Source organism: Chiloscyllium plagiosum, chromosome 5 (assembly GCF_004010195.1).
Source record: "Chiloscyllium plagiosum isolate BGI_BamShark_2017 chromosome 5, ASM401019v2, whole genome shotgun sequence".
Lineage (NCBI taxonomy): Eukaryota > Metazoa > Chordata > Chondrichthyes > Orectolobiformes > Hemiscylliidae > Chiloscyllium > Chiloscyllium plagiosum.
This window is the reverse complement of record NC_057714.1, coordinates 118965062-118986776: the sequence shown is the minus strand read 5'-3', so window position 1 is coordinate 118986776 and position 21715 is coordinate 118965062. Positions and strand designations below refer to the sequence as shown.

Here is a 21715-nt window from a genome sequence, read left to right as displayed (position 1 = left end):
ATTAAACTAATTCCCTCTGCCTGCCCTTGGTCCATATCCCTCCATTCCTTGCATATTCATGTGCCGATGTAAAAGTTTCTTAAATGCCCTATCTGCCTCCACCACCACCTCTAACAGTGCATTCCAGACTCCTACCACTCTCTGGCTCAGTGGTTAGCACTGCTGCCTCACAGCACCAAGGATCTGGGTTTGATTCCAGCCTCGGGTGACTGTCTGACTGGAGTTTGCACATTCTCCCCGTGTCTGCGTGACTTTCCTCTGGGTGCTCTGGTTTCCTCCTACAATCCAAAGATGTGCAGGTTAGGGCAATTAGCCGTACTAAATTGCCCATTGTGTTCAGGGATGTGTAAGTTAGGTGCATTAGTCTGAGGTAAATGTAGAATAATAGGGTCTGGGTGGGTTACTCTTTGGAGGGTCAGATTGGACTTGTTGGGCCAAATGGCCTGTTTGCACACTGTTAAGGATTTTATGATTCTATCTCCTTTGAGCTTTCCCCCTCTCACCTTGAATGCATGCCCCCTAGTTTTAGGCATTTAATTCGACTGGGACAACACTACTATCATAGGGCAAGCCAGACAGAGAACAGCCAGGGAATTCCTAGAGGCATGGCATTCATCCACAAACTCCATCAACAAACACATCGACCTGGACCCAATATACCAACCACTACAGCGGACAGCTGAAACTGACAACCGGAAGCGGCAGGGACAGACCACTATAAACACCGGAGGAAACATCAAAGAAGCGCTTCGCAGGAGGCTCCCAAGCACTGATGATGTCGCCTAGCCAGGGGACGAAACATCTGCAACAAAAACTTCCAGCTCGGCGAACAGAACCACAATACCTGTTCAATATTTCAAATGAGATTCTGTAACAAATAAAACTTAAGAACCCATTGGATGTAATGTTGATGCTCTTCACTGTGGGGTACAGTGTAGGCACTGAGTATGAGTGAAAAAGGACTATGGGTTGGCCTTGCTTGCTTGAAAGTAATACTGAGGAGAAGGGATTTCAAAAATTGAATAGTTTGATGAAATGTATCAATATGCAGAAATTCACCAAAGATCATTAGACAGCACTTTATAAGCCCACATCCCCTTCCACCTAGAAGGACAAGGGCAGCAGATATAAAGGAACAACACCACCTTCAACTTCCCCTGCAAACCACACACAATCTCAACTTGGAAATATATCATCGATCCTTCTATGTCAATGGGTCAAAACCCTTGAACTCCCTCCCTAAGCACATTGTGGGTCTATCCAATGCACGTGGACTGTAGTGCTTCAAGAAGGCAAGTCACCACCACAGCCTCCAGGGCAGCCAGGGATGGGCAATAAATGCTGGCTCAGCCAGTGATGCCCAGAACTGAATGAAACATATTCAGAAAGTTAAAAAGTAAAACTGATTGTTTCACAAAAAAAATTATTCACATTTAAATAAATTGATCAGTGTTGTTGAGATGGTGTCTCTCGCATTATAATGTTTTGTCAAGAAAATGAAGATTTTTGAATTGATTTGTTACAAAATGTTGGTCATTCATGTTAACTCTGAATTTCTCTTCAAAGAGAAAAGAAGATAGGACAGTGAAGAAGGCAGTTAGTATATTTTCCTTTATTGGTCACAGCACTGAGTTGGGAGGTAGTGTTGTAGCTCTGTAGGACATTGGTTTTGGCAACTTTTGGAATATATGTGCATTTTCAATAGGAAGAATGTTGTGCATTTGAAAGGGTTCAGGAAAGAGTTACAAGAATTGGAGGGTTGGAGGATTTGAGCTATGGGCAAAGGCTGCATAGGCTGGGGTTGCTTTTACTGGAGCATCGGAGGCTGGAGGGGGTGACCTTATTGATAGGGTAAAAAGACAAGGTCTCCTCCCTCGGTTGAAAGGGTGCAGAACTAGAGGGTGAGAGAAGAAAGATTTAAAAGGGACCTACGAACAACTTTTTCACGGAGAGACTTGTGTGTATGCACAGAGCGGCCAGAGGGTAGACCGGGTAGAGACTGGTATAATTACAACATTTAAAAGGCATCTGGATGAGTATGTGAATAGGAAGAGTTTAGAGGGATATAGGCCAAGTGATGGCAAATGGGAAGAGATTAGTTAGGGATATCTGGTCAGCATGGATGAGTTGGACTAAAGAGTCTGTTTCTGTGCTGTACATCTTTATGACTGTTTGACTGTAAGTGAATCTGCTAACTGTATGGTAACGGTATTTAACTTGTCAGAGAGTCATAGAGTCATGCAACATGATAAAAAAAACCTTCGGCCCAACTAGCCCATGCTGACCATGTTCCCAAACCAAAGTAGCCTCACTTGCCTGTGTTTGACCCATATCCCTCCAAACCCTTTCCTGTTCATGTACCTTTCCAAATGGCTTTTTTTAATGGTGCAATTACACAGGTGCACTCACTACTTCCTCTTTCATAGAATCCCTGCAGCATGGAAATGGGCCCTACAAGTCCACACTGACCAGCCGAAGAGTATCCCGCCCAAACTCATTCCCCATTACTTTACATTTACCCCTAACCTACCACATCCCTAAACATGACTGCCAATTTAGTGTGGCCAATTCAACTAATCTACACATCTTTGGATTGTGGGAGGAAGCTGGAGCACCCGGAGGAAACCCATGCAGATACTGGGAGAATGTGCAAATCGACACCGTGGCCCAAGGCTGGAGTCGAAGCAGGGTCCCTGGTGCTGTAAGGCCACAGTGCGAACCTATGAGCCACTGTGCTACCTCTGCCAATTCATTCCACCAATGAGCCACTCTCTGTGTAAAAAGTGTTGCCCCACATGTCCTTTCAAATCTATCTCCTCTCATCATAAAAATATACCCCCTAGTTTTGAATCCCTAACCTAGGGAAGACACCCTTGCTATTCACCTTTTCTATGTCCATCATGACCGTGTAAACCTCTGTAGGGCCACCCCTCAACCTCCTTTACTCCAGGGAAGAAAGTCCCAGCCTATTGTTATAACCCAAAGCTTCCATTCCCAGCAACGTCCAGGGAAATCTTTTCAGAACTTCCTCCAATTTAATAATGTCCTCCTTATAGCAGAGCGACCACAACTGTACACAGTACTCCATAAGAGGCTCCACCAACATCCTCTCGCCGTAAAAATATACCCCTAGTTTTGTGGGCGGCACGGTGGCACAGTGGTTAGCACTGCTGCCTCACAGCGCCAGAGACCCGGGTTCAATTCCTGCCTCAGGCGACTGACTGTGTGGAGTTTGCACGTTCTCCCCGTGTCTGCGTGGGTTTCCTCCGGGTGCTCCGGTTTCCTCCCACAGTCCAAAGATGTGCAGGTCAGGTGAATTGGCCATTCTAAATTGCCCGTAGTGTTAGGTAAGGGGTAATTGTAGGGGTATGGTTGGGTTGCGCTTCGGCGGGGCGGTGTGGACTTGTTGGGTCGAAGGGCCTGTTTCCACACTGTAAGTAATCTAATCTAATCTAATCTAATCTAATCCTGTGCAACCTCAATATGATGTCTCAACTCTATACTCAAAGCATGCTAAATGCCTTCTTAATCACCTTTCGTTCATGTGATGCAGATTTTCAAAGAATTAGGTACATGAACCCACCAGGTCTCTCTGTACTACCAGAGCTCTACCGTTAACTGCGTAAGTCCGAGCCTAGCGTTTTGAAAAGCAATACCTGGCAGTTATCCAAACTGTGTTTTGTTGTAACACGAGGTCACATACAAGCAAGTAGGGGTTTGTTAGTTCAGTTGAATGGATGGCTTGCTTGCAACATAGGGATAACATAAATAGTGAGGTTTCAATTCCCACACTGCCTGAGATTACCATGAAGATCTCCCTTTCTCAACCTCTCACCTTCAGGTTAACTGACCACCAGTTGTCTCCTTCCCTCTCTCTAATGAAAAAGCAGCCCTATGGTCCAGTTAGACAATGGCAATTTGTACTTTTGCTTACTTAAAAGATGATTCTGATTAAAATGTGATTGTTAGGTTAGAAAGTCCATCCTTGTAATGTTCAATTCTCCAAATAAATATGTAGTGTGTAATGATTTCTTCTAGTTTTACTCTTTACCTTGGAATGGAATTTTGACCAGCCATTAAACTCTTGAAGGATTAGATTTACAGAAGGCTGGGATGGACCAAGTGTAGTACTGAGTCATACAGAACAACACGACCCTGGGTTAACTCCTGGACTGTACTAAATTAGCTCTTAATATACATCAGGGTTTCTCAGTGGAGCTCAGCCTTCAGGAACCAAAATCAGACAGCTTATAAAATCAGCCACCTATTTTCTACTAGAGATTTTTCACCATTTTTGCAAAATATGTCTTATGCAATCATGACCCTCTGCTGCACAGGAACTTCCACAGACAGCCCATGTCCCAGTCTAAATATGTTTGTACTGACTCACCTCTAAGCTGCCTTGGAGCAGGACAAGGTGCAGTGGCCACCTCTGAAATTTAATACAAACAAAGTCATATATTTCTGTTGAGAGAAAATTAACCAAAGATCATTAGACAGCACTTTCTAAACACACATCCACTTCCATTTAGAAGGACAAGGGCAGCAAATACATAGGAACACCGCCATCTTCAAGTTTCCCTGCAAACCACACACAATTCTGACTTGGAAATATATCACTGACTCTTCACTATCACTGGGTCAAAATCCTGGATCTCTCTCCTCTAAGCACATTGTGGTTCTACCCACAGCACATGGACACCAGTGCTTCAAGAAGGCAACTCATCACCACCTTCTCCAGGGCATCTAGGCATGGGCTATAAATGCTGGCCCAGCTGGTGATGCCCAGAAGTGAATCAAACATTTTTAAAAATTTAAAAATAAAACTGATAGTTTCACAAAAAATTATTCACATTTTTGTAAATTTATAAATGCCGTTGAGATGGTGACTCTCGGAATGTAATGTTTTGTCAAGAAAATGAATATTTTTGAATTGATTTGTAACAGAATGTTAATCATTCATTTTAACTCTGAATTTTTCTTTAAAGAGAAACGAAGATTGGATAGTGAAGGAGGCAGTTAGTATGCGTTCCTTTATTGGTCAGAATTGGGAGGTCATGTTGGTTGGCTGACAGAAGGCAGAGAATGGCTGTAGATGGAAAGTATTCTGCCTGGTGGCCAGTGTTGAGTGGGGTCCTGCAGGGCTCTGTTCTTGGGCTTCTGCTCTTTGTAGTTTTTATAAATAACTTGGATGAGGAGGTTGAGGGGTGGGTTAGTAAATTTGCAGATGACACAAAGGTTGGAGGTGCCATTGATAGTATCGAGGGCTATTGCAGGCTGCAGTGTTACATAGACAAGATGCAGAACTGGGCTGAGAAATGGCAGATGGAGTTCAACCTGGATAAATGCTAAGTGATGCATTTTGGAAGGTCGAACTCAAATGCTGAATATAGAATTAAAGACAGGATTCTTGGCAGTGTGGAGGAACAGAGGGATCTGGGTGTGCAAGTACATGGCATGGTGGCTCAGTGGTTAGCACTGCTGCCTCACAGCACCAAGGTCCCAGGTTCGATTCCAGCCTCAGGTGACTGTGTGGAGTTTGCACATTCTCCCCGTATCTGCGTGGAGTTCCTCCGGGTGCTCCGGTTTCCTCCCACAGTCCAAAGATGTGGAGGTTAGGTGAATTGACCATGTTAAATTGTCCATAGTGTTAGTTGCATTAGTGGGTGGGTTACTCTTTGGAGGGCTGGTTGGGCCAAAGGCCTGTTTCCACACTGTAGGGAATCTAATCCCTCAAAGTTGCCACCCAAGTGGATAGGGTTGTTAAGAAAGCATATGGTGTTTTAGCTTTCATTAACAGGGGGAATGAGTTTAAGAGCTGCGAGGTTTTGCTGCAGCTCTACAAGTCCCTGGTGAGACCACACTTGGAATATTGTGTCCAGTTCTGGTCGCCCTACTATCAGAAAGATACAGAGGCTTTGGAGAGGGTGCAAAGAAGGTTTGCCAGGATGCTGCCTGGACTGGAGGGCTTGCGTTATGAAGAGAGGTTGAATAAGCTCAGACTTTTCTCTCTGGAGAGAAGGAGGAAGAGAGGAGACCTGATTGAGGTATATAATCTAATGAGAAAAACAAATAGAGTCAATAGCCAGAGACCTTTCCCCAGGGCAGGATTGACAGGTATGATAGTTTTAAGATATTAGGAGGAAGGTATAAAGGAGATGCAAGAGGTAGGTTCTTTACGCAGAGAGTTGTGAATGCGTGGAATGCATTGCCAGCGGTGGTGGTGGAAGCAGAGTCATGGGGGACATTTAAGTGACTGCTGGACATGGAGAGCAGTGAGTTGAGGGGTGTGTAGGTTAAGTTATTATATTTTACATTAAGATTAAACCTCAATACAACATCGTGGGCCAAAGGCCCTGTTCTGTGTTGTACTTTTCTATGTTGTGGCTGTACAGGACATTGTTTAGGACACTTTTGGAATATTGTGTGCAATTATGGTCTCCTTCCTGTTGGAAGGATGTTGTGAAAGTTGAAAGAGTTCAGAAAACAGTTATGAATATGTTGCCAGGGTTGGCGGATTTGAGCTAGAGGCAGAGGCTAAATTGGCCGGGATTGTTTTTCTTGGATCTTTGGAGGCTGTGGGGTGACCTTATAGAGGTTTATAAAATCATGAGGGATATGATAGGGTAAATAGATAAGGTCTTCTCCCTGGGTCGAAGGAGTCCAGAACTAGAGGCCATAAGTTTACGGTAAGAGGGGAAGATTTAAAAGGGACCTAAAGGACAACTTTTTCACACAGAGGTTGGTGCGTGTATGGAATGAGCTGCAAGAGGAAGTGACGGAAGCTGGTACAATTACAATGTTTAAAAGGCATCTGGATGGGTAGATGAATAGGAAGGGTTTGGAGGGATATTGGCCAAATGCTGCCAAATGGAACTAGATTAATTTGGGACATCTGGTCAGCAGAGACAAGTTGGGCCAAAGAGTCTGTTTCCATGTTGTACATCTTTCTGACTGTTTGACTCTAAGTGAATCTGCTGACAGTATGGTAACTGTGTTTAACTTACCGAAGAGTCATAGAGTTATGCAGCATGGTAAAAGACCCTTCAGCCCAACTAGCCCACACTGACCACGTTCCCAAACTAAAATAACCTCACTTGGCTATGTTTGAACCATATCCTTCCAAACCTTTCCTGTTCATGTATCTTTCCAATTATCTTTTTAATGGTGTAACTGTACATGCACTCACTACTTCCTCTGGCAATTCATTCCACAAAGGAGCCACTCTCTGTGTAAACAAATTAGACCCTCATGTCCTTTCTTAATCTTTCTCCTTTCAACATAAAAACATGCCCCTAGTTTTGAATCTCCTAACCTAGGGAAAAGACTCTTGCTATTCGTCTTATCTATGCCCCTCATAATTTTGTAAATCTCTGTAGGGCCACCCCTCAACCTCCTTTACTCCAGTGAACAAAGTCCCAGCCTATTGTTATAACCCAAACCTTCCATTCCCAGCAACAACCAGATAAATCGTTTTTGAACTTTCTCCAATTTAATGATATCCTTCTGATAGATTAGCGACCAGAACTGTACACACAGTACTCCGAAGATTGGAGCAACATCCTTAACACGATGTCCCAACTCTATACTCAAAAGATCTGAGCAATGAAAGAAAGCATGTTAAATGCCTTCTTAATCACCTTGTCTGCATGGGATGCAGGTTTTCTAAGAATTATGTTCCTGAACCCTTATGTCTCCCTGTTCTACAATACTGCCCAGAGTTTTACTGTTAATTGTGCAACAAACAGACAGAGGTTGGTTAGTTCAGTTGAATGGATGGCTTGTTTGTGATGTAGGGATAACACCAACAATGAGGGTTCAATTCCCGCACTACCTGAGATTACCATGAAAATCTCCCTTTCTCAACCTCTCGCCTCACCAGAGGCATTTCCGTGACTTTCAGGTTAAGTGATCACCAGTTATCTCTCTCTCTCTCTCTCTCTCTAATGAAAGAGCAGCCCTATGGTCCAGTCAGACAATGGCAATTTCTACTTTTTTTTGCTGACAAGTTAATACAGATTAAAATGTGATTGTTAGGTTAGAAAGTCTATCCTTGTAATGTGCAATTCTCCAAATAAATGTGTAGTGTATAATGATTATTCCAGTTTTATCCTTTACTTTGGAATGGAATTTTGAGTGAGTCACCAGTCAATAGTAATGCCATAAACTCTTGAAGGATTAGATTTACTGAAGGCTATGATAGACCAAGTGTGGTACTGAGCCATACAGAACAACACAGTCCTGGATTAACTCCTAGACTATGCTAAGTTAGCTCTTAACATACATCAGGGTCTCTCAATGGAGCTCAGCCTTCAGGAACCAAAATCAGACAGATTGTAAAATCAGCCACCTATTTGCTATTGGAGGTTTTTCACAATCTTTGGGAAATATGTTTTATGCAAACATCACCCTCTGCTGCCCAGGAACTTCCACAGACAGCCCATGTCCCAGGCTAGATATGTTTGTACTGACTCACCTCTACGTTTCCTCGGAGCAGGACAAGGTGCAGTGGCCATGTCTAAAATTTAATACAGACAAAGTCATATATTTCAGTCGGGAAAAAAGAACATTAACTAAAGGTAGAAATTTAATGGGATGCCAGGAATTAAAAAGTGATCTGAAGTATCTCAACACATGTTGTTGAAGGCAGTTAAAAAAAATCTGGAATCACTGATTTCACGAACAGAGTACACAAACAAGGAAGTTACAAACAAGGAAGTTACACTGAGTTCTAGAAAACACTGTTTCAGGCTGAGCTGGAGACTTGGGCCTCATTCTCGGGTGATATTTTTGGAAGATTTCAAGGTTGTTGAGAAGTTGAAGAGGAGATTTACTTTAACCGTCACAGGCAGGAAAGAATTCAGGGAGGTGGAGTGACTACACAGTCTGGAGTAGGGTGTTCTTAGAGTAGAGAAAATTTAGTAGAGATTTCGTAAATGATACTGATAGACGTTATGAACAGCTTTCATAGAGCAAATTTGGAAACAACTATTTTCCACAGTTGAAGGCTCAGTAAAGACGACACAAATTAAAATAACTAGCAGAAGAAGAGGGAGAAAATGAGGAAAATTGTTTCATGCTATGATTTAAGGTCTGGAGTACACTAAGTATGGTGGAAGCAGATTTAATATTAACTCTCAAAAGGCAACTGGCTTAATATTTAAAAAGGAACATGTAGGGTTACCAATCAAAGCAGCGAGAAGCTGTCCCTTTGGCATACAGTGAGGGTCCAGCCAGAGCGTCTGCCAATATTCCCCATCGCTATATCCGAACCTGGACAATAAATAATCATCCTGTGACCCCAAAAGGGGCCATGACCCACTGTTTGGGAATCCCTGGATTAAGACCAAATCAAGTGGAATCTAAAACAAGTTGTCACCAGCTATTGCCTGGAAATGGTTTGCGTAAAAACCAGATATCATCCTGTAAATATATTGTACTCTTTTGAATACTTTCACCTAGCCCACGTCTCAGCATGGAATCATGTCAACTCACCTGCAACTCTCTTCCTTGGCTGACGGCTTGCGTCCGGGCATGGTGCAGCTGCAAGAACAGGAGAACAGGATTCAGTTCAGTTCAAAGTGAACACTAATCAACCTGGATTCAGGATGGGATACTTGGGTGAAACCATCCCAACAATGGTTGGCTTGTCTGGGAGTTACAGAGGGAGGCACAATCCATATTAATTGTCTGGCTTCCTTAAAGTCTGCTGGACAATTGCCCATTTAGAATGGCTGAAAGTGAGCCAGAAACAACTGATATTCAGCTGGTCTAAAGCAAGTGCGAGTACAAAAATAAGTGGGGCAGAAAGTGGGATTCTTGCGAGGTATGTGATGTGTGAATGTAGGAAAGCTCTGGAAGGTGATGGGGGGAGGGGTTAGATGGTTTGGACGTTCTTTATGCAGCTTCAGGAGAACTTCCTTGATCAGCATTTTCTTGCTTGCAAGGAGGCATTTTGGAGCTGGGAAATGAGAGCAGCCAAGTGGTCTCCATGTCTATGGGAGAACATTTAGGGAAGACTGATCATTGTATTATAAGGTTTACATATGAGCAACGGACAAGTGCAAGGGAAAATCTAATATGGAACTTCGGGGTTTGAGGAGGAAACACTTCATTGTGTTGTGAAGGGATCTAGCCAAGATAAAATGGAGTGGGCAGACAGAAAATAGTGGTGGAACAATGGGTGATCCCTCGAGAAAAAATGCTTCAGGATGCAGGCCAAGAAAAACCTAACAAGGGCAAAAGGTCCAGAAATTCAACAAAAATATTCTCATTCTCTTTCTTTCTGGTTCTGCACTGATACCTCAGTGGATTTTGCTGAAACGCTGTAGATACATAGACACTTCTGTTTAGGGCAGACCAACTCGTGCAAAGTTTACAAGTTAAACTGAGTGATCGCATGCTTCTAAGAGGAAACTCACCATGAAGGGAATGTGGATGCTGAAACAATGCTGAACCTTTGTGACCCTGTCTCTAATCTGTGCCTCTCCCTATTGAGATTGCTGCAGCTTCACACTGAATTTCCACTGTCTGACTGTTTTTTTACCAATTTATCAAGGAAATCATGGTTGGGGGAACAAAAATAATGACCTTGTTTTCAAGAAAAATAGAGATATTGTTCTTACCTTCATGAATGGGTAGGTAGAGATATAGCTGTTAAGTCTGAAGGGATCAAAGGGTTTGGGGAGTAAGTGGGAACAAGGTACTGAGCTGGATGAACAAAATAGTCATACTGGAAGTCAAAGCAGGCTTTTATGTTCTATATTTATAATTAGATTAAATTCCCTACAGTGTGGAAACAGGCCTTTCTTCCCAACAAGTCCACACTGAACCTCTGAAGAGGAACCCACCCAGACCCATTTCCCTCTGACCAATGCACCTAACTAAAGAAGGGCTTATGCCCGAAATGTCGATTCTCCTGTTCCTTTGATGCTGCCTGACCTGCTGCACTTTTCCAGCAACACATTTTTAAGACCTAACTCTATGGGCAAATCAGCATGGCCAATTCACCTGACCTGCACATTTTTTGGATTGTGGGAGGAAAGTGGAGCACCCGGAGGAAACCCACACAGACACGTGGAGAATGCACAAAATCCACACAGACAGTTGCCTGATGCTGGAACTGAATCTGGGCTCTGTAAGGCAGCAATGCTAGGCACTGAGCTACCATGCCACTCCTGTACTCCAGAATGTGACCATCCTGTAAGTTTGCTGATTACTCCATGTTCTATCTTTGTCTTCCCAGGATGCCACTGGTCTCATATTTCTACAGCTTTGATTGGCCAGTGATCTAACAGTCAGCTCCTGCAACTCCCTTTGTGACTTTGTGAGTTATACAGACTCATTACCCTCTTGATTAAGAACAAAATCAGGGAAAGACAAAGTGAGGGGATCATTTCCTATACAAAGTGTTGCCCCATTTCACTCTGAAGAAAAATGATCATATATTGGCTTTTGCCTGTCAAGCACATTTTAAGCCACCCTTGCAATAATGACTGCCAAAGCAATTGGAATATTAAATTTTGAGTATCATGTGATGAGTCCAACATGTTACTGAAATGTACAGGGAGGAGGTCCACGCCAAGTCCTGTATTTCACTGGGTTAATTGATAGCATCAGCCTTTCATTTACTTTCATTTGGTTTGTTTTATTACTGTCACATGTACCTAGGTACAGTGAAAAGGTTTGGTTTGCATGCACAACAGGCAGATCATACCATAGAAAGTGCATAACGATAATTGAACAGAGTGAAGAATACAATGTTATGGCTGCAAATAAGATGCACAAAGATCAAGAGATTTGAAATTTGAGAGGTCCATTCAGAAATCTAATAACAGTGCAGAGAAAGCTGTTCTTGAATCTTGATTTGGAGATGCCGGTGTTGGACTGGGGTGTACAAAGTTAAAAATCACACAACACCAGATTATAGTCCAACAGGTTTAATTGGAAGCACGCTAGCTTTCGGAGCGTCGCTCCTTCATCAGGTGATAGTGGAGGGCTCAATATATTGAAGGTGTTAGCCCCCTGTGTTCTCTGTGTGCTTCCAATTACACCTGTTGGACTATAACCTGGTGTTGTGTGATCTTTAGTTCTTGAATCTGTTACAGAAATTGTACCAATGTCCAACATTGGTATTATTACATGTGCACCGTCTGAGTATTAGTGTGCAATTGAAGACTTATTCAAATGCACCTAGATGGCACAGGTCTGCGAGAGGAGGTGCTGCTGTAATGAGGCAGAAAGTGGAATTCAGTTTACAACATGAGAATTAATCAGTAACCGCCCAAGACACAGTCCTTTGCTGGAGTGGCATAAGGCTGCAATGCACTGAACTATCCAGCTTGGGTATCAGTGTGCAATTGCAAAGTGTGCTGACTTACCTGCACCCAGTTGACACAAGTCTGTCGGGCCTGCTGCTGCTGCTGCTGTTAATGCTGCTCAGACAAAGAATGGAGTAAATATCAGTGTGACTCATAGTGACTCAGCTGCCCGAGCCCCCTCCGACCCTGATGTGGTCCAGCCATCATGTCTGGTGTTGCTGCTGCTCTGAGTCAGAGACAGGTCTAATGAGAAGATTGTCATTAGACTGCCTGCCAAGCCTGGTGCCACTACTGTCTGGAATAGCCACGTGAATGTGGCTATCAAAACTCCGACCTTTCCTCTGACTAAGTCTTCCACTGTAACCCCATCACTGAGCGTGAGCTATTGGAGGAGGAACTGTTGATGACTTTGTCTCTGAATATCTTCTGTTCAAAGCCATCTTCAGTCAGCCCACCCTGAATGGTGGTTTCCAAATCCTTCTCAAGATTGACAAAATGTATTCCTCTGGTAAAATTAATATTTTAGACCTTGCTTGACCCTATCTTGATTCGTAATTTTTTCCCTTCGTCCATTCTTTTCCAACCTCCATCAGTGAGTCTTGCTGTGTCTTCAATCACTTTAACAGTTTCCAATTGTCTCCAAATTTTTCCTCCCCGACTCATTCCCCATCTGGACAGTCTGAGGACTCACTGTTTCTTAACTGAACAGAAGCCAAACCAATCTCCATCTAGCTGCTTCCTCCGTCCCACAGCTAATCCTGTTCATACACTGAACACCACCTTCATCAACTCCAATCACTTAGTCCCCTTGGAACCATGTTATGTCTGCCTTTTTTGTGTGACATGTAGAGCATTCCTTGTCCTAATTCTACTTGGGTCTCCACCTTCCCTCCTTTTTTGATACATTGGTGACTGCATCAACCCTTTATTCTGATCTAGCCTTTAACTGGAAAATCTCATCAACTTTACTTCAAACTTTCACCCTTCAGTTACCTCTGACTTTTTCCCTTCCCTTCCCTTCTCCAACTTCTCCATTTCCACTCCAGGGATAGGCTTTCAGTGAACATTTTTCTTAAGTCCACAGGATACCACATTTACCTTCACTATACCTGCTCACAATCTTCCTTCATCCCATTCTCCCAATCTCTTCACCTCTATTGCATCTACCCTGATGATACAGTGTCTCTTATATATCTTTCTGACTATTGGAGTTCTGCAGGGGTCAATACTGGGACCACAGCTATTCACATTATTTATTAACCATTTGGACGAAGGAACTGAAGACACAAAGATAGACGGAGGGACAGATAGTGTTGACAAAGCAGGAAGGCTGCTGAAAGACTTTAAAAAATAAATGACAGATCAAATATGATATGGGAAAGTAATGTCATGAAGTTTGGGAGGAAGAATAGAGGTATAGGGTATTTTCTAATTAGGGAAAGGCTTTCGAAATCTGAAGCGCTAAGGACTAAGGAGTCCTAGTTCAGGATATTCTTAAGTTTACTGTGCGGTCGGCAGTTAGGAAGGCAATATTAGCATTCATTTTAAGATAGCTAGAATACAAGAACAGAAATATACAGCTGAGGCTGTATAAGGCTCTTGTCAGACTGCATTTGGAATATTGTGAGCAGTTTTGGGTCCTGTATCGAAGCAAAAGTGTGCTGTCTTGGAGGGGGTTCAAAAGATGTTGACAAGGAAGGAAGGGCTTCGTCATATTAGCAGCGATTGAGGACTCTGGAGCTGTATTTGATAGAGTTTAAAAGGATGAGGGCGATCTGATTGAAACTTACAGAATACTGAGGCGTCTGGATAGACTGGACATGGAGAGGATGTTTCCACATTAGCAGAGGTTAGGACCCAAGGGCACACCAGGTCTGATGTATTTTATGCAGCTTTACTGTTACAGCTTCTGGATTTAAGCATTGGATTTTCCCACCCTGTAGGCCTGGGCTGAGTGGCGTTGGAATTTCCAGGTGGAAATGGGCAGGAAGTGGCATGAAGGATGACTTTGCCCATAAAGTAACATGGCAAAAGGGAAGAGGCGTTTCCATCATCTCCCTGCAGCTGTTCCAATGTAATCAGTGGTAGGGAACGTGAAGAGAATCCTCTCACCTGGAAGCTGATCAAACCAGTAAATGTTCAATTAAGGGTTGCTTCCTGTTACTGCTGGTATTTTACCAATGGCTATCTCCCATACAGAGAGACTTGAGGTAAGTCCTTACAGTATCTCTATGGGCTTGAAAGACATTAGACAGAGAGGCACATAAAGGGAAATGTTTAATTTGTATTGTTTCTCAAATTAAAAGCATATTGTCAGGCTCTCTTGCACGCCTGACCATTCGAGTTTTGTGACTCCTAGTGTGGTACTGAGCTGTAAAGAACGGCAAATTCATTCCTGCACTGTGCTGAATTAGCTGATGGCAATTTTCCCCCGGCATTACAGAGGTTGCAAAAAAGGATAGGGTGTATGAAGAAATCAGCAGATTAACTAAAGGCAATTTATCTTTGCTGCTGCAGACTGACTCCACCCTGGAAGTGTCCCAGCATGTCTACACATTGCCCAGGTACCTCTGTGGAACTGAAGGCTCCGACTCACCTGGGTGATGTTGCCTTTGATTGGAAGGTGGTGCAACCCTTATTTTTGCTGGTGAGACAGAAAATGAAAATCTGATTCAATCATGGCAATTAATCAAACTGCAATCAAAAAAGTAATAGAAGCACAGAGTTGGGACTGGCCCTTGTGAGAAGAGAGGTAGATTAGCAAGTGGCCGATTTGTCTGAGTGTCAGTAAGAGGACTGAGTAACTTTAACTAGCAAGTATAGTTAATAAACCATTGGATAACTACATGTTCTTAACAGTTGGAAGTGAACATCAAGCATGGAAATTCATAGGGTTCAATTTAAGAGGAAGGTTAAGGTTATCTTGGTTTAATGTGTCTGTGATTCATGAATGAGGGAATGTCTGGAGCTGGGGGACTTTATTTGTGGGTGTCTTTATTTGTGGGTGTCTCCTCTTGGTTACAAAGAGAAAGATAAGGGAGTCTTTGAGTCTTTGGGGATTGTAAAATAGAAACAAAGAGGTGAGTCATGAAATCCATTTTTAAATGTCTAACTATCCTGACCACCACATAATATTACTGAACAAGTATGCATTCGATGACACACAGTCATAAACGACTCCCTTATTGCTACATGTACAGGCTTTACTTGGTTGCTCACATCAAAAGTTTAGATGCCATGTTACCAAATCCTAAAAGTTCCTTGACTATCCTGTTTATGCTCTAAAGCCCAACAATCATCTCGAACAAGGTTAAAAGAATGCTCCCACTAGGAGTCTTATTTGAGCTTTTGGATAAATCAAAGGCTTTATAATAAAAGTGAGGAAACTGCTGTAATGTTTTCACGATTGAGGATTAATTCAGCAATCTTATGCTTCCAACATCAATCTGAACCTGATGGAGATACAGGTGGTGAATTGTGTTATGATTTGCAGCCTCCTCTGTGCATAGCTTCCTGTTGAGATTGGTCCATCTGTCGCCTGTATCATTGGTGCTTTGCGCTTAGTGGGAAAGTGTTTCCCAATCTCATTCTTAAAATAGCGCATCACCTCTTCTTCATCTTCAAACATATTCTCAAACCTTTTTGAATGTATGACTGCCTAAGCAATTAAGGCAATCAGATTTTGTACGAAAAGCCAAAGCTAGTAAAGAATCCCACCGACAAGAGGATTCTGATACTGTGCTGAGTTAGCTGGTCTCAGCACTTATAACCAAGACAGGTTAAAGAAAAATGAGACTGAATGTGAAACCAGGTCAGAACAGAAGATGTAGGGGCAGATGTGGGCAACAAAGGGAGGAGACAGACTAGTGGTGTTATTGCTGGACTGTTAATCCAGACCCAGATAATGTTCTGCAGACTCAGGTTTCATGGCAGATGGTGGAATTTGAATTCAGTAAAAATCTGGAATTAAGAATCTAATGATGACAATGAACCTATTGTTGATTGTCAGGAAAATTGCATCTGGGTCACTAAAGTCCTTTTGGGAAGGAAACTGCCATCCTTACCTGGTCTGGCCTACTTGTAAGTCCAGATCCACAACAGTGTGGTTGACTCTTAACTGCCCTTTGGCCAATTAGGCAAGGGCAATACATACTGCTCAGCCAACAACACCCTCATTCTGTGAATGAATAAAAAAATTGGCCCATCGAGGTGTCAAATTGCAATTATTTGTTCATCACTGCTATATAAGGCAGCTCGAATAATGGTGGAGTAGGGAGTTTTGGTGCATTCTGATCAGCTGTGGACAGGAAGTAAATATTTAAGAGAGCTGGTTTCCATCTTGGCAGCATTGTACCTCCATGTCCTCCCAGGAAGTTCATTATGGAAGTGGAGGTGTCTTTGAAAAATGTTTTCATTGGATGTGGGTATCAGTCGAAAGCCCAACATTTGTTGACCTTTTGTTTACTGCGTTTCCCTTGATCTCAGTGGATCTCAAGATCATTTCAGAGTCAACTACATTGCTGTGGGTCTGGAGTCACATGTAGGCCAGACCAGGGAAAGACAGCAGATTTTATTCCATGAAGGACATTAATGAGTCATATGGCTTTTGTAACAATCAATGGCAGTTCTTCATTTTCACTGAAACTATATCCCAGTCTTGGTTTGGGGGGGTATTTGAATTCATGTTCCCAGAACATTAGCCTGGACTCAGTCCCATAGACAGTATCACCACAACACTGCCAGCCCCTAAAATAAATTGGACAGAGGCAAAAGCAAAACATGATAGATGCTGGCAATCTGGAATTCAGAAAATGTTGGAAAAACTCAACTGGTCAAGCAATATTTATGGAGAGAGATACATGGTTAAAGTTTCAGGGCATTGTTCAATAAATTGGTACCAAGCGCTTAGAAATAGAATAAAGAAGCATGAGGTGCATAAATTCAATATCAGGACATACCAAAGTACTGAATATTTGTAATAGACAGATTATTACATCAGACTGATGCCTAGGACATTGTCCTGAGGAGAGATTGAGAAAAGTGGGCGTTAAGGAATTGAGGGGTGATTTCAGTAAAACATGGAAAATTCTTATAGGATTCCACAGGGTCAATTTAGGAAAGATTTTTCCCATGGAACCAGATGAAAGTCTTAGAACAAAAGCTCGAACATTCAGGAAACTGAGAAGGAGGAATTTCTTCACTCGGGAAAATGCATCTTTGGGATTCCCTCACTCAGGGTCCTTGGATACTGAGCATAATGAAGCCAACGACTGATAGATTTCTATGCTGTAAATTAGTACGAGATTTGGTAGGAGTGTAGGATATTGAGGTAGAAAATCAGCAAGGACCTAATTGAATAGCAGAGCAAGTTCGATGGATCATTCCTGATGCTGTTTCCTGTGTTCCTACGAGATATCAATTCACTAGTTAGGACAAAGAAGAAAATACAAATCAGCTTTATAATCTTTTAAGTAAATGTACAAACTATTGCTGAGTTACAAGGACAAATAGCAGGCAATAGTATAATATTGCAAGTTACACCAATATTGTTTCAAACTGGTCAGGGCTCAATACATCAACACTGAATACAAAATATTCAGGAAAACATAGGAAAGGCAACTAATACTTCAGGAAGAACTTTTTTATAACTCTTTCATGGGATGTGAGTGTTGCTTGTAACACCAACATTTATTGTCCATCACCTTAACTGCCCTTGAAAAGAGTTCAGAGTAGAGGATGTAATTGGAGGGCAAGAACAGAATCTTTTTGATTAGTGTTGAGATGCAAGTATGGTAGAGAGAGAGAGAGAGAGAGAGAAAAACATAGGGTAGAGAAACCAGTCTATAGGGATATGAAAGAGACATGCAGGAAGAATAAAGTGATGATACTGGGGAGGTTAATAACACAATTTTAAAAAATTCATTCATGGGAAATAGGTGTCGCTGGCTGGGCCAACATTTATTGCTCATTCCTAGTTGCCCCTTGGCAGATGATGGTGAGCTGCCATCATGAACTACTGAAGCCCACGTGCTGTAGATTGACCCACAATACTCTGAGGTAGGAATAACAGAATCTTGACCCAGTAACACTGAAGGAATAATGATATATTTCCAAGACAGAATGGTGAGTGGCTTGGAGCGGAACTTCAAGGAGGTGATGGTCCCATGCATCTGCTGCCCTTAGTGCTGTCTAACTCACCATCTTTGGTGAATTTCTGCAGTGCATCTTGCAGCCAGTAAACACTGCTGCTACTAAGAGTCAGGTGCAGGGAGTGAATGTTTGTGGATGGAGTGCCAATCAAGTGGGCTGCTTTGCCCTGAATGGTGACAAGCTTCTTGAGTATTGTTGGGGCTGCATCCATCCAGGCAAGTGGGGAGTATTCCATCACACTCCTCACTTGTACCTTGTAGATGGACAGGCTTTGGGCAGTCAGGAGGTGAGTTGCTGGCCACAGTATTCCCAGCCTCTGATCTACCATTGTAGCCACTGTTCTTATGTAGAAAATCCAGTTGAGTTTCTGGTCAATGGTAAGCCCCAGGATATTGATAGTGAGGGATTCAGTGATGGTAACACCACTGATCATCAAGGGGCGTTGGTTAGATAGTCTCTTATTGGAGACGATCATAGCCTAGCATTTGTGTGACGTGAATATTACTTTCCACTTGTCAGCCCAAGCCTGAATATTGTCCAGATCTTGTTTTATTTGAACATGGACTACTTCAGTACCTGAGGAAACACAAATGGTGCTGAATGTTGTGCAATCATCAGCAAACATCCTTATTTCTGACCATTATTACGAAGAGGACAACATTTATAAAGCAGATTAAAATGGTTGGGTCGAGGATACAATCCTGAGGAGCTCTTGCAGAGATGTCTTGGAGTGAAATAACTGACCTCCAACAATCACAACTATCTTGCTATGTCCCAGGTATGGCTCCAGCCAGTGGACCAGTGGGACAGTGGTTAGCACTGCTGCCACACAGTGCCCAGAACCCAGGTTTGATTCCAGCTTTGGGCTACTGGCTGTGTGGAGTTTGCACATTCTCTCGTGTTTGTGTGGATTTCCACCGAGTGCTCCAGTTCCTCCCACGGTCCAAAGATGTGCAGGTTAGGTAGATTGGTCATGTTAAATTTCCCCATTGTATCCAGGGGTGGGTGTAGGCTGGGTGGGTCAGCCATGGTAAATGCAGAGATAGACTGGGGATAAATGGGTCTGGTGGGATGCTCTTTGGAGGGTTAGTGCAGATTGAATGGAGTGCATGTCCTTTTTCTGCACTGTGGAGAGTGTGAGTTTGCCCATTGATTCTAATTCTGCTGGGGCTCCTTGATGCCACACTCAGTTTAGATTAATATAAGACATGAGCAAGGAACAATCTAAAGTAGAACTTCTCATTTAGTGGAGGGCTAAATGCAGTGAGATGCGAGGAGATCCAGTCAGAGTAAGAAGGAGCTAAAGTCTGAAACGAAAAGCTGGAAGAAAACATTGGATATTCTTGAAGAAAAAGATGTTCAGGAAAAGGGTAAGAAATTCCAACATGAGCAAGAGGTAGTGGAAACAAAGTGAGGGGTAAATTAAAGGTGTATAATGCATGGCAAATGGATTCTTCAACCGAAAACCAGTCCAAACATGACGTTGAGCAGGGAGATGTTCTATGAGTAGAGGCAAGTAAACAGAAAAAAGCTGGCCCCATTTTCTCGTGGGGCAAGGACAAGGAGACAGAGAAAGACACAAGAGCTGTGGGGGAGATGTGAGGAAGAACCGTTTCACGTCGTACGGTAACAGAGTAGAAAAGACATATTGCTCCAATTGTATAGACAGGCACTGAAAACAACAAATTCTGGAGATCACAGAGGGTCACCCAGCATCCATGGAAAGAGAGCAAGCTAATATTTTGAGCCTACATGACTCTTTATCAGAGCTGAAGAGAGATCACACCTGGAGTATTGCGTGCAACATTGGCCCCATTCCTTGAGGAGGGATGCAGCTGCATTGGAGGCACTTCAGAAGAGATTCACTAGATTCCAGAGATGAGGGATTTGTCTTACGAAAACAGATTGAGCAGTTTAGGTCTATACTCTCTGGAGTTCAGAAGAATAAGATGAGATCGACTTAAGATATAAAAGATGTTAAAGACACTGACAACATATACATAGAAAAATGTTTCCTCATGTAAGGTGATCTAGAACAAGAGATCGTTGTTTTAGGATAAGGGATTGCAGATCTAAAACAAAGACAAGGAGAAGTTACTTCTGAAGGAGCTGTGAATCTGTGTGATTCAGCACTCCAGAGTACGGCAGAAGCTGGAACATTGAGTAAATTTCAGAAGGAGCTAGACAAATATTTAATTAGTAATGGGTTGAATTATCAGGTATGGTGAGAGGCGGGAAAGTGAAGTTTAAGCCGAGATGAGATCAGCCATGATTATGTTAAATTATGGAGCAGGCTTGAGAAGCTGAAAGTGGCCTACTCCTGGTCATAAGTCTTACATTCGTATGGTAGGTGGAGAGTCAACAGCAATACCCAAACTATGTACTTTATCAGAAATTTCTGATAAAATATCACATCCAAGAAAATATGTCTGTTTCTGTTCTCACAGCTGCTGATTGTTTCCAGCATGTTTCTGTTTTCAATTTATCCACATTGTTTTGCTTTTGCTCTTTATTTCCATCCTTTGTCATCCATCCTATACTAAAACCTTCCCTCCATCCCTTTCTCTTCCACCCTTACTATCCTAACAGTCAACAGTGCCCCCCCCCCTCTCCTTCACCAATACCTAGCCTGGCATCCACACAATATTTACTCTACCTTCAAGCTATTTGATGCATTACCCTGGTTATAAAGCATGTGTAAAACCAAAAACATTTAAATCATGGTACTTGTGAAGTTGGGCATTTATTTATAAGAACTGTGCTCAAACTGAGAGAGACCAAGAAGAAATCAGAAATACATCTGGAATGATTCCTGGACTAATGCTCCAGAGTCATGAATTCAACTTCAATCGAAATAAACATCATTTTTTTGTCTTATTTTCTGTGAAAGAATCTAATACATAAGCTCCAGCAAAAATAAGATTCCTGAAGAAGGGCTTATGCCCGAAACGTCGATTCTCCTGTTCCCTGGATGCTGCCTGACCTGCTGCGCTTTTCCAGCAACACATTTTCAGCTAAGATAAATATCAGCCTTGTCAATATTTATAACGCTTTTATATGAACACTAAGTATGAGTAGCTGATCAGACATTTCTCTCACAAAACTACACAGAGAACACACGCATGCTGAAGGCATGAAGTGAGCCTCTGTTTCGATGACGTATGGGAGGGATGTAGCTCAGTATGGGAGAATTAGGATCTTAGCATTCTGTGGAACAACCATTCTCCCACCTGATAGAACTATAG

At 42.6% G+C, this 21715-nt stretch overlaps 1 protein-coding gene across 1 annotated transcript in view; it reads right to left on the bottom strand.

Annotated features, from left to right (window-relative positions):
• The window catches only part of LOC122550341 (skin secretory protein xP2-like), a 131425-nt gene that overhangs the window by 79346 nt on the left and 30364 nt on the right, over window positions 1-21715 (bottom strand). Inside the window, exons 9-10 of the mRNA XM_043691069.1 lie at window positions 12381-12434; window positions 9496-9543 (exon numbers count right to left, since the gene is read on the bottom strand). Coding sequence (XP_043547004.1) covers window positions 9496-9543; window positions 12381-12434 — 102 coding nt within the window. The remainder of the gene's footprint in view (window positions 1-9495; window positions 9544-12380; window positions 12435-21715) is intronic.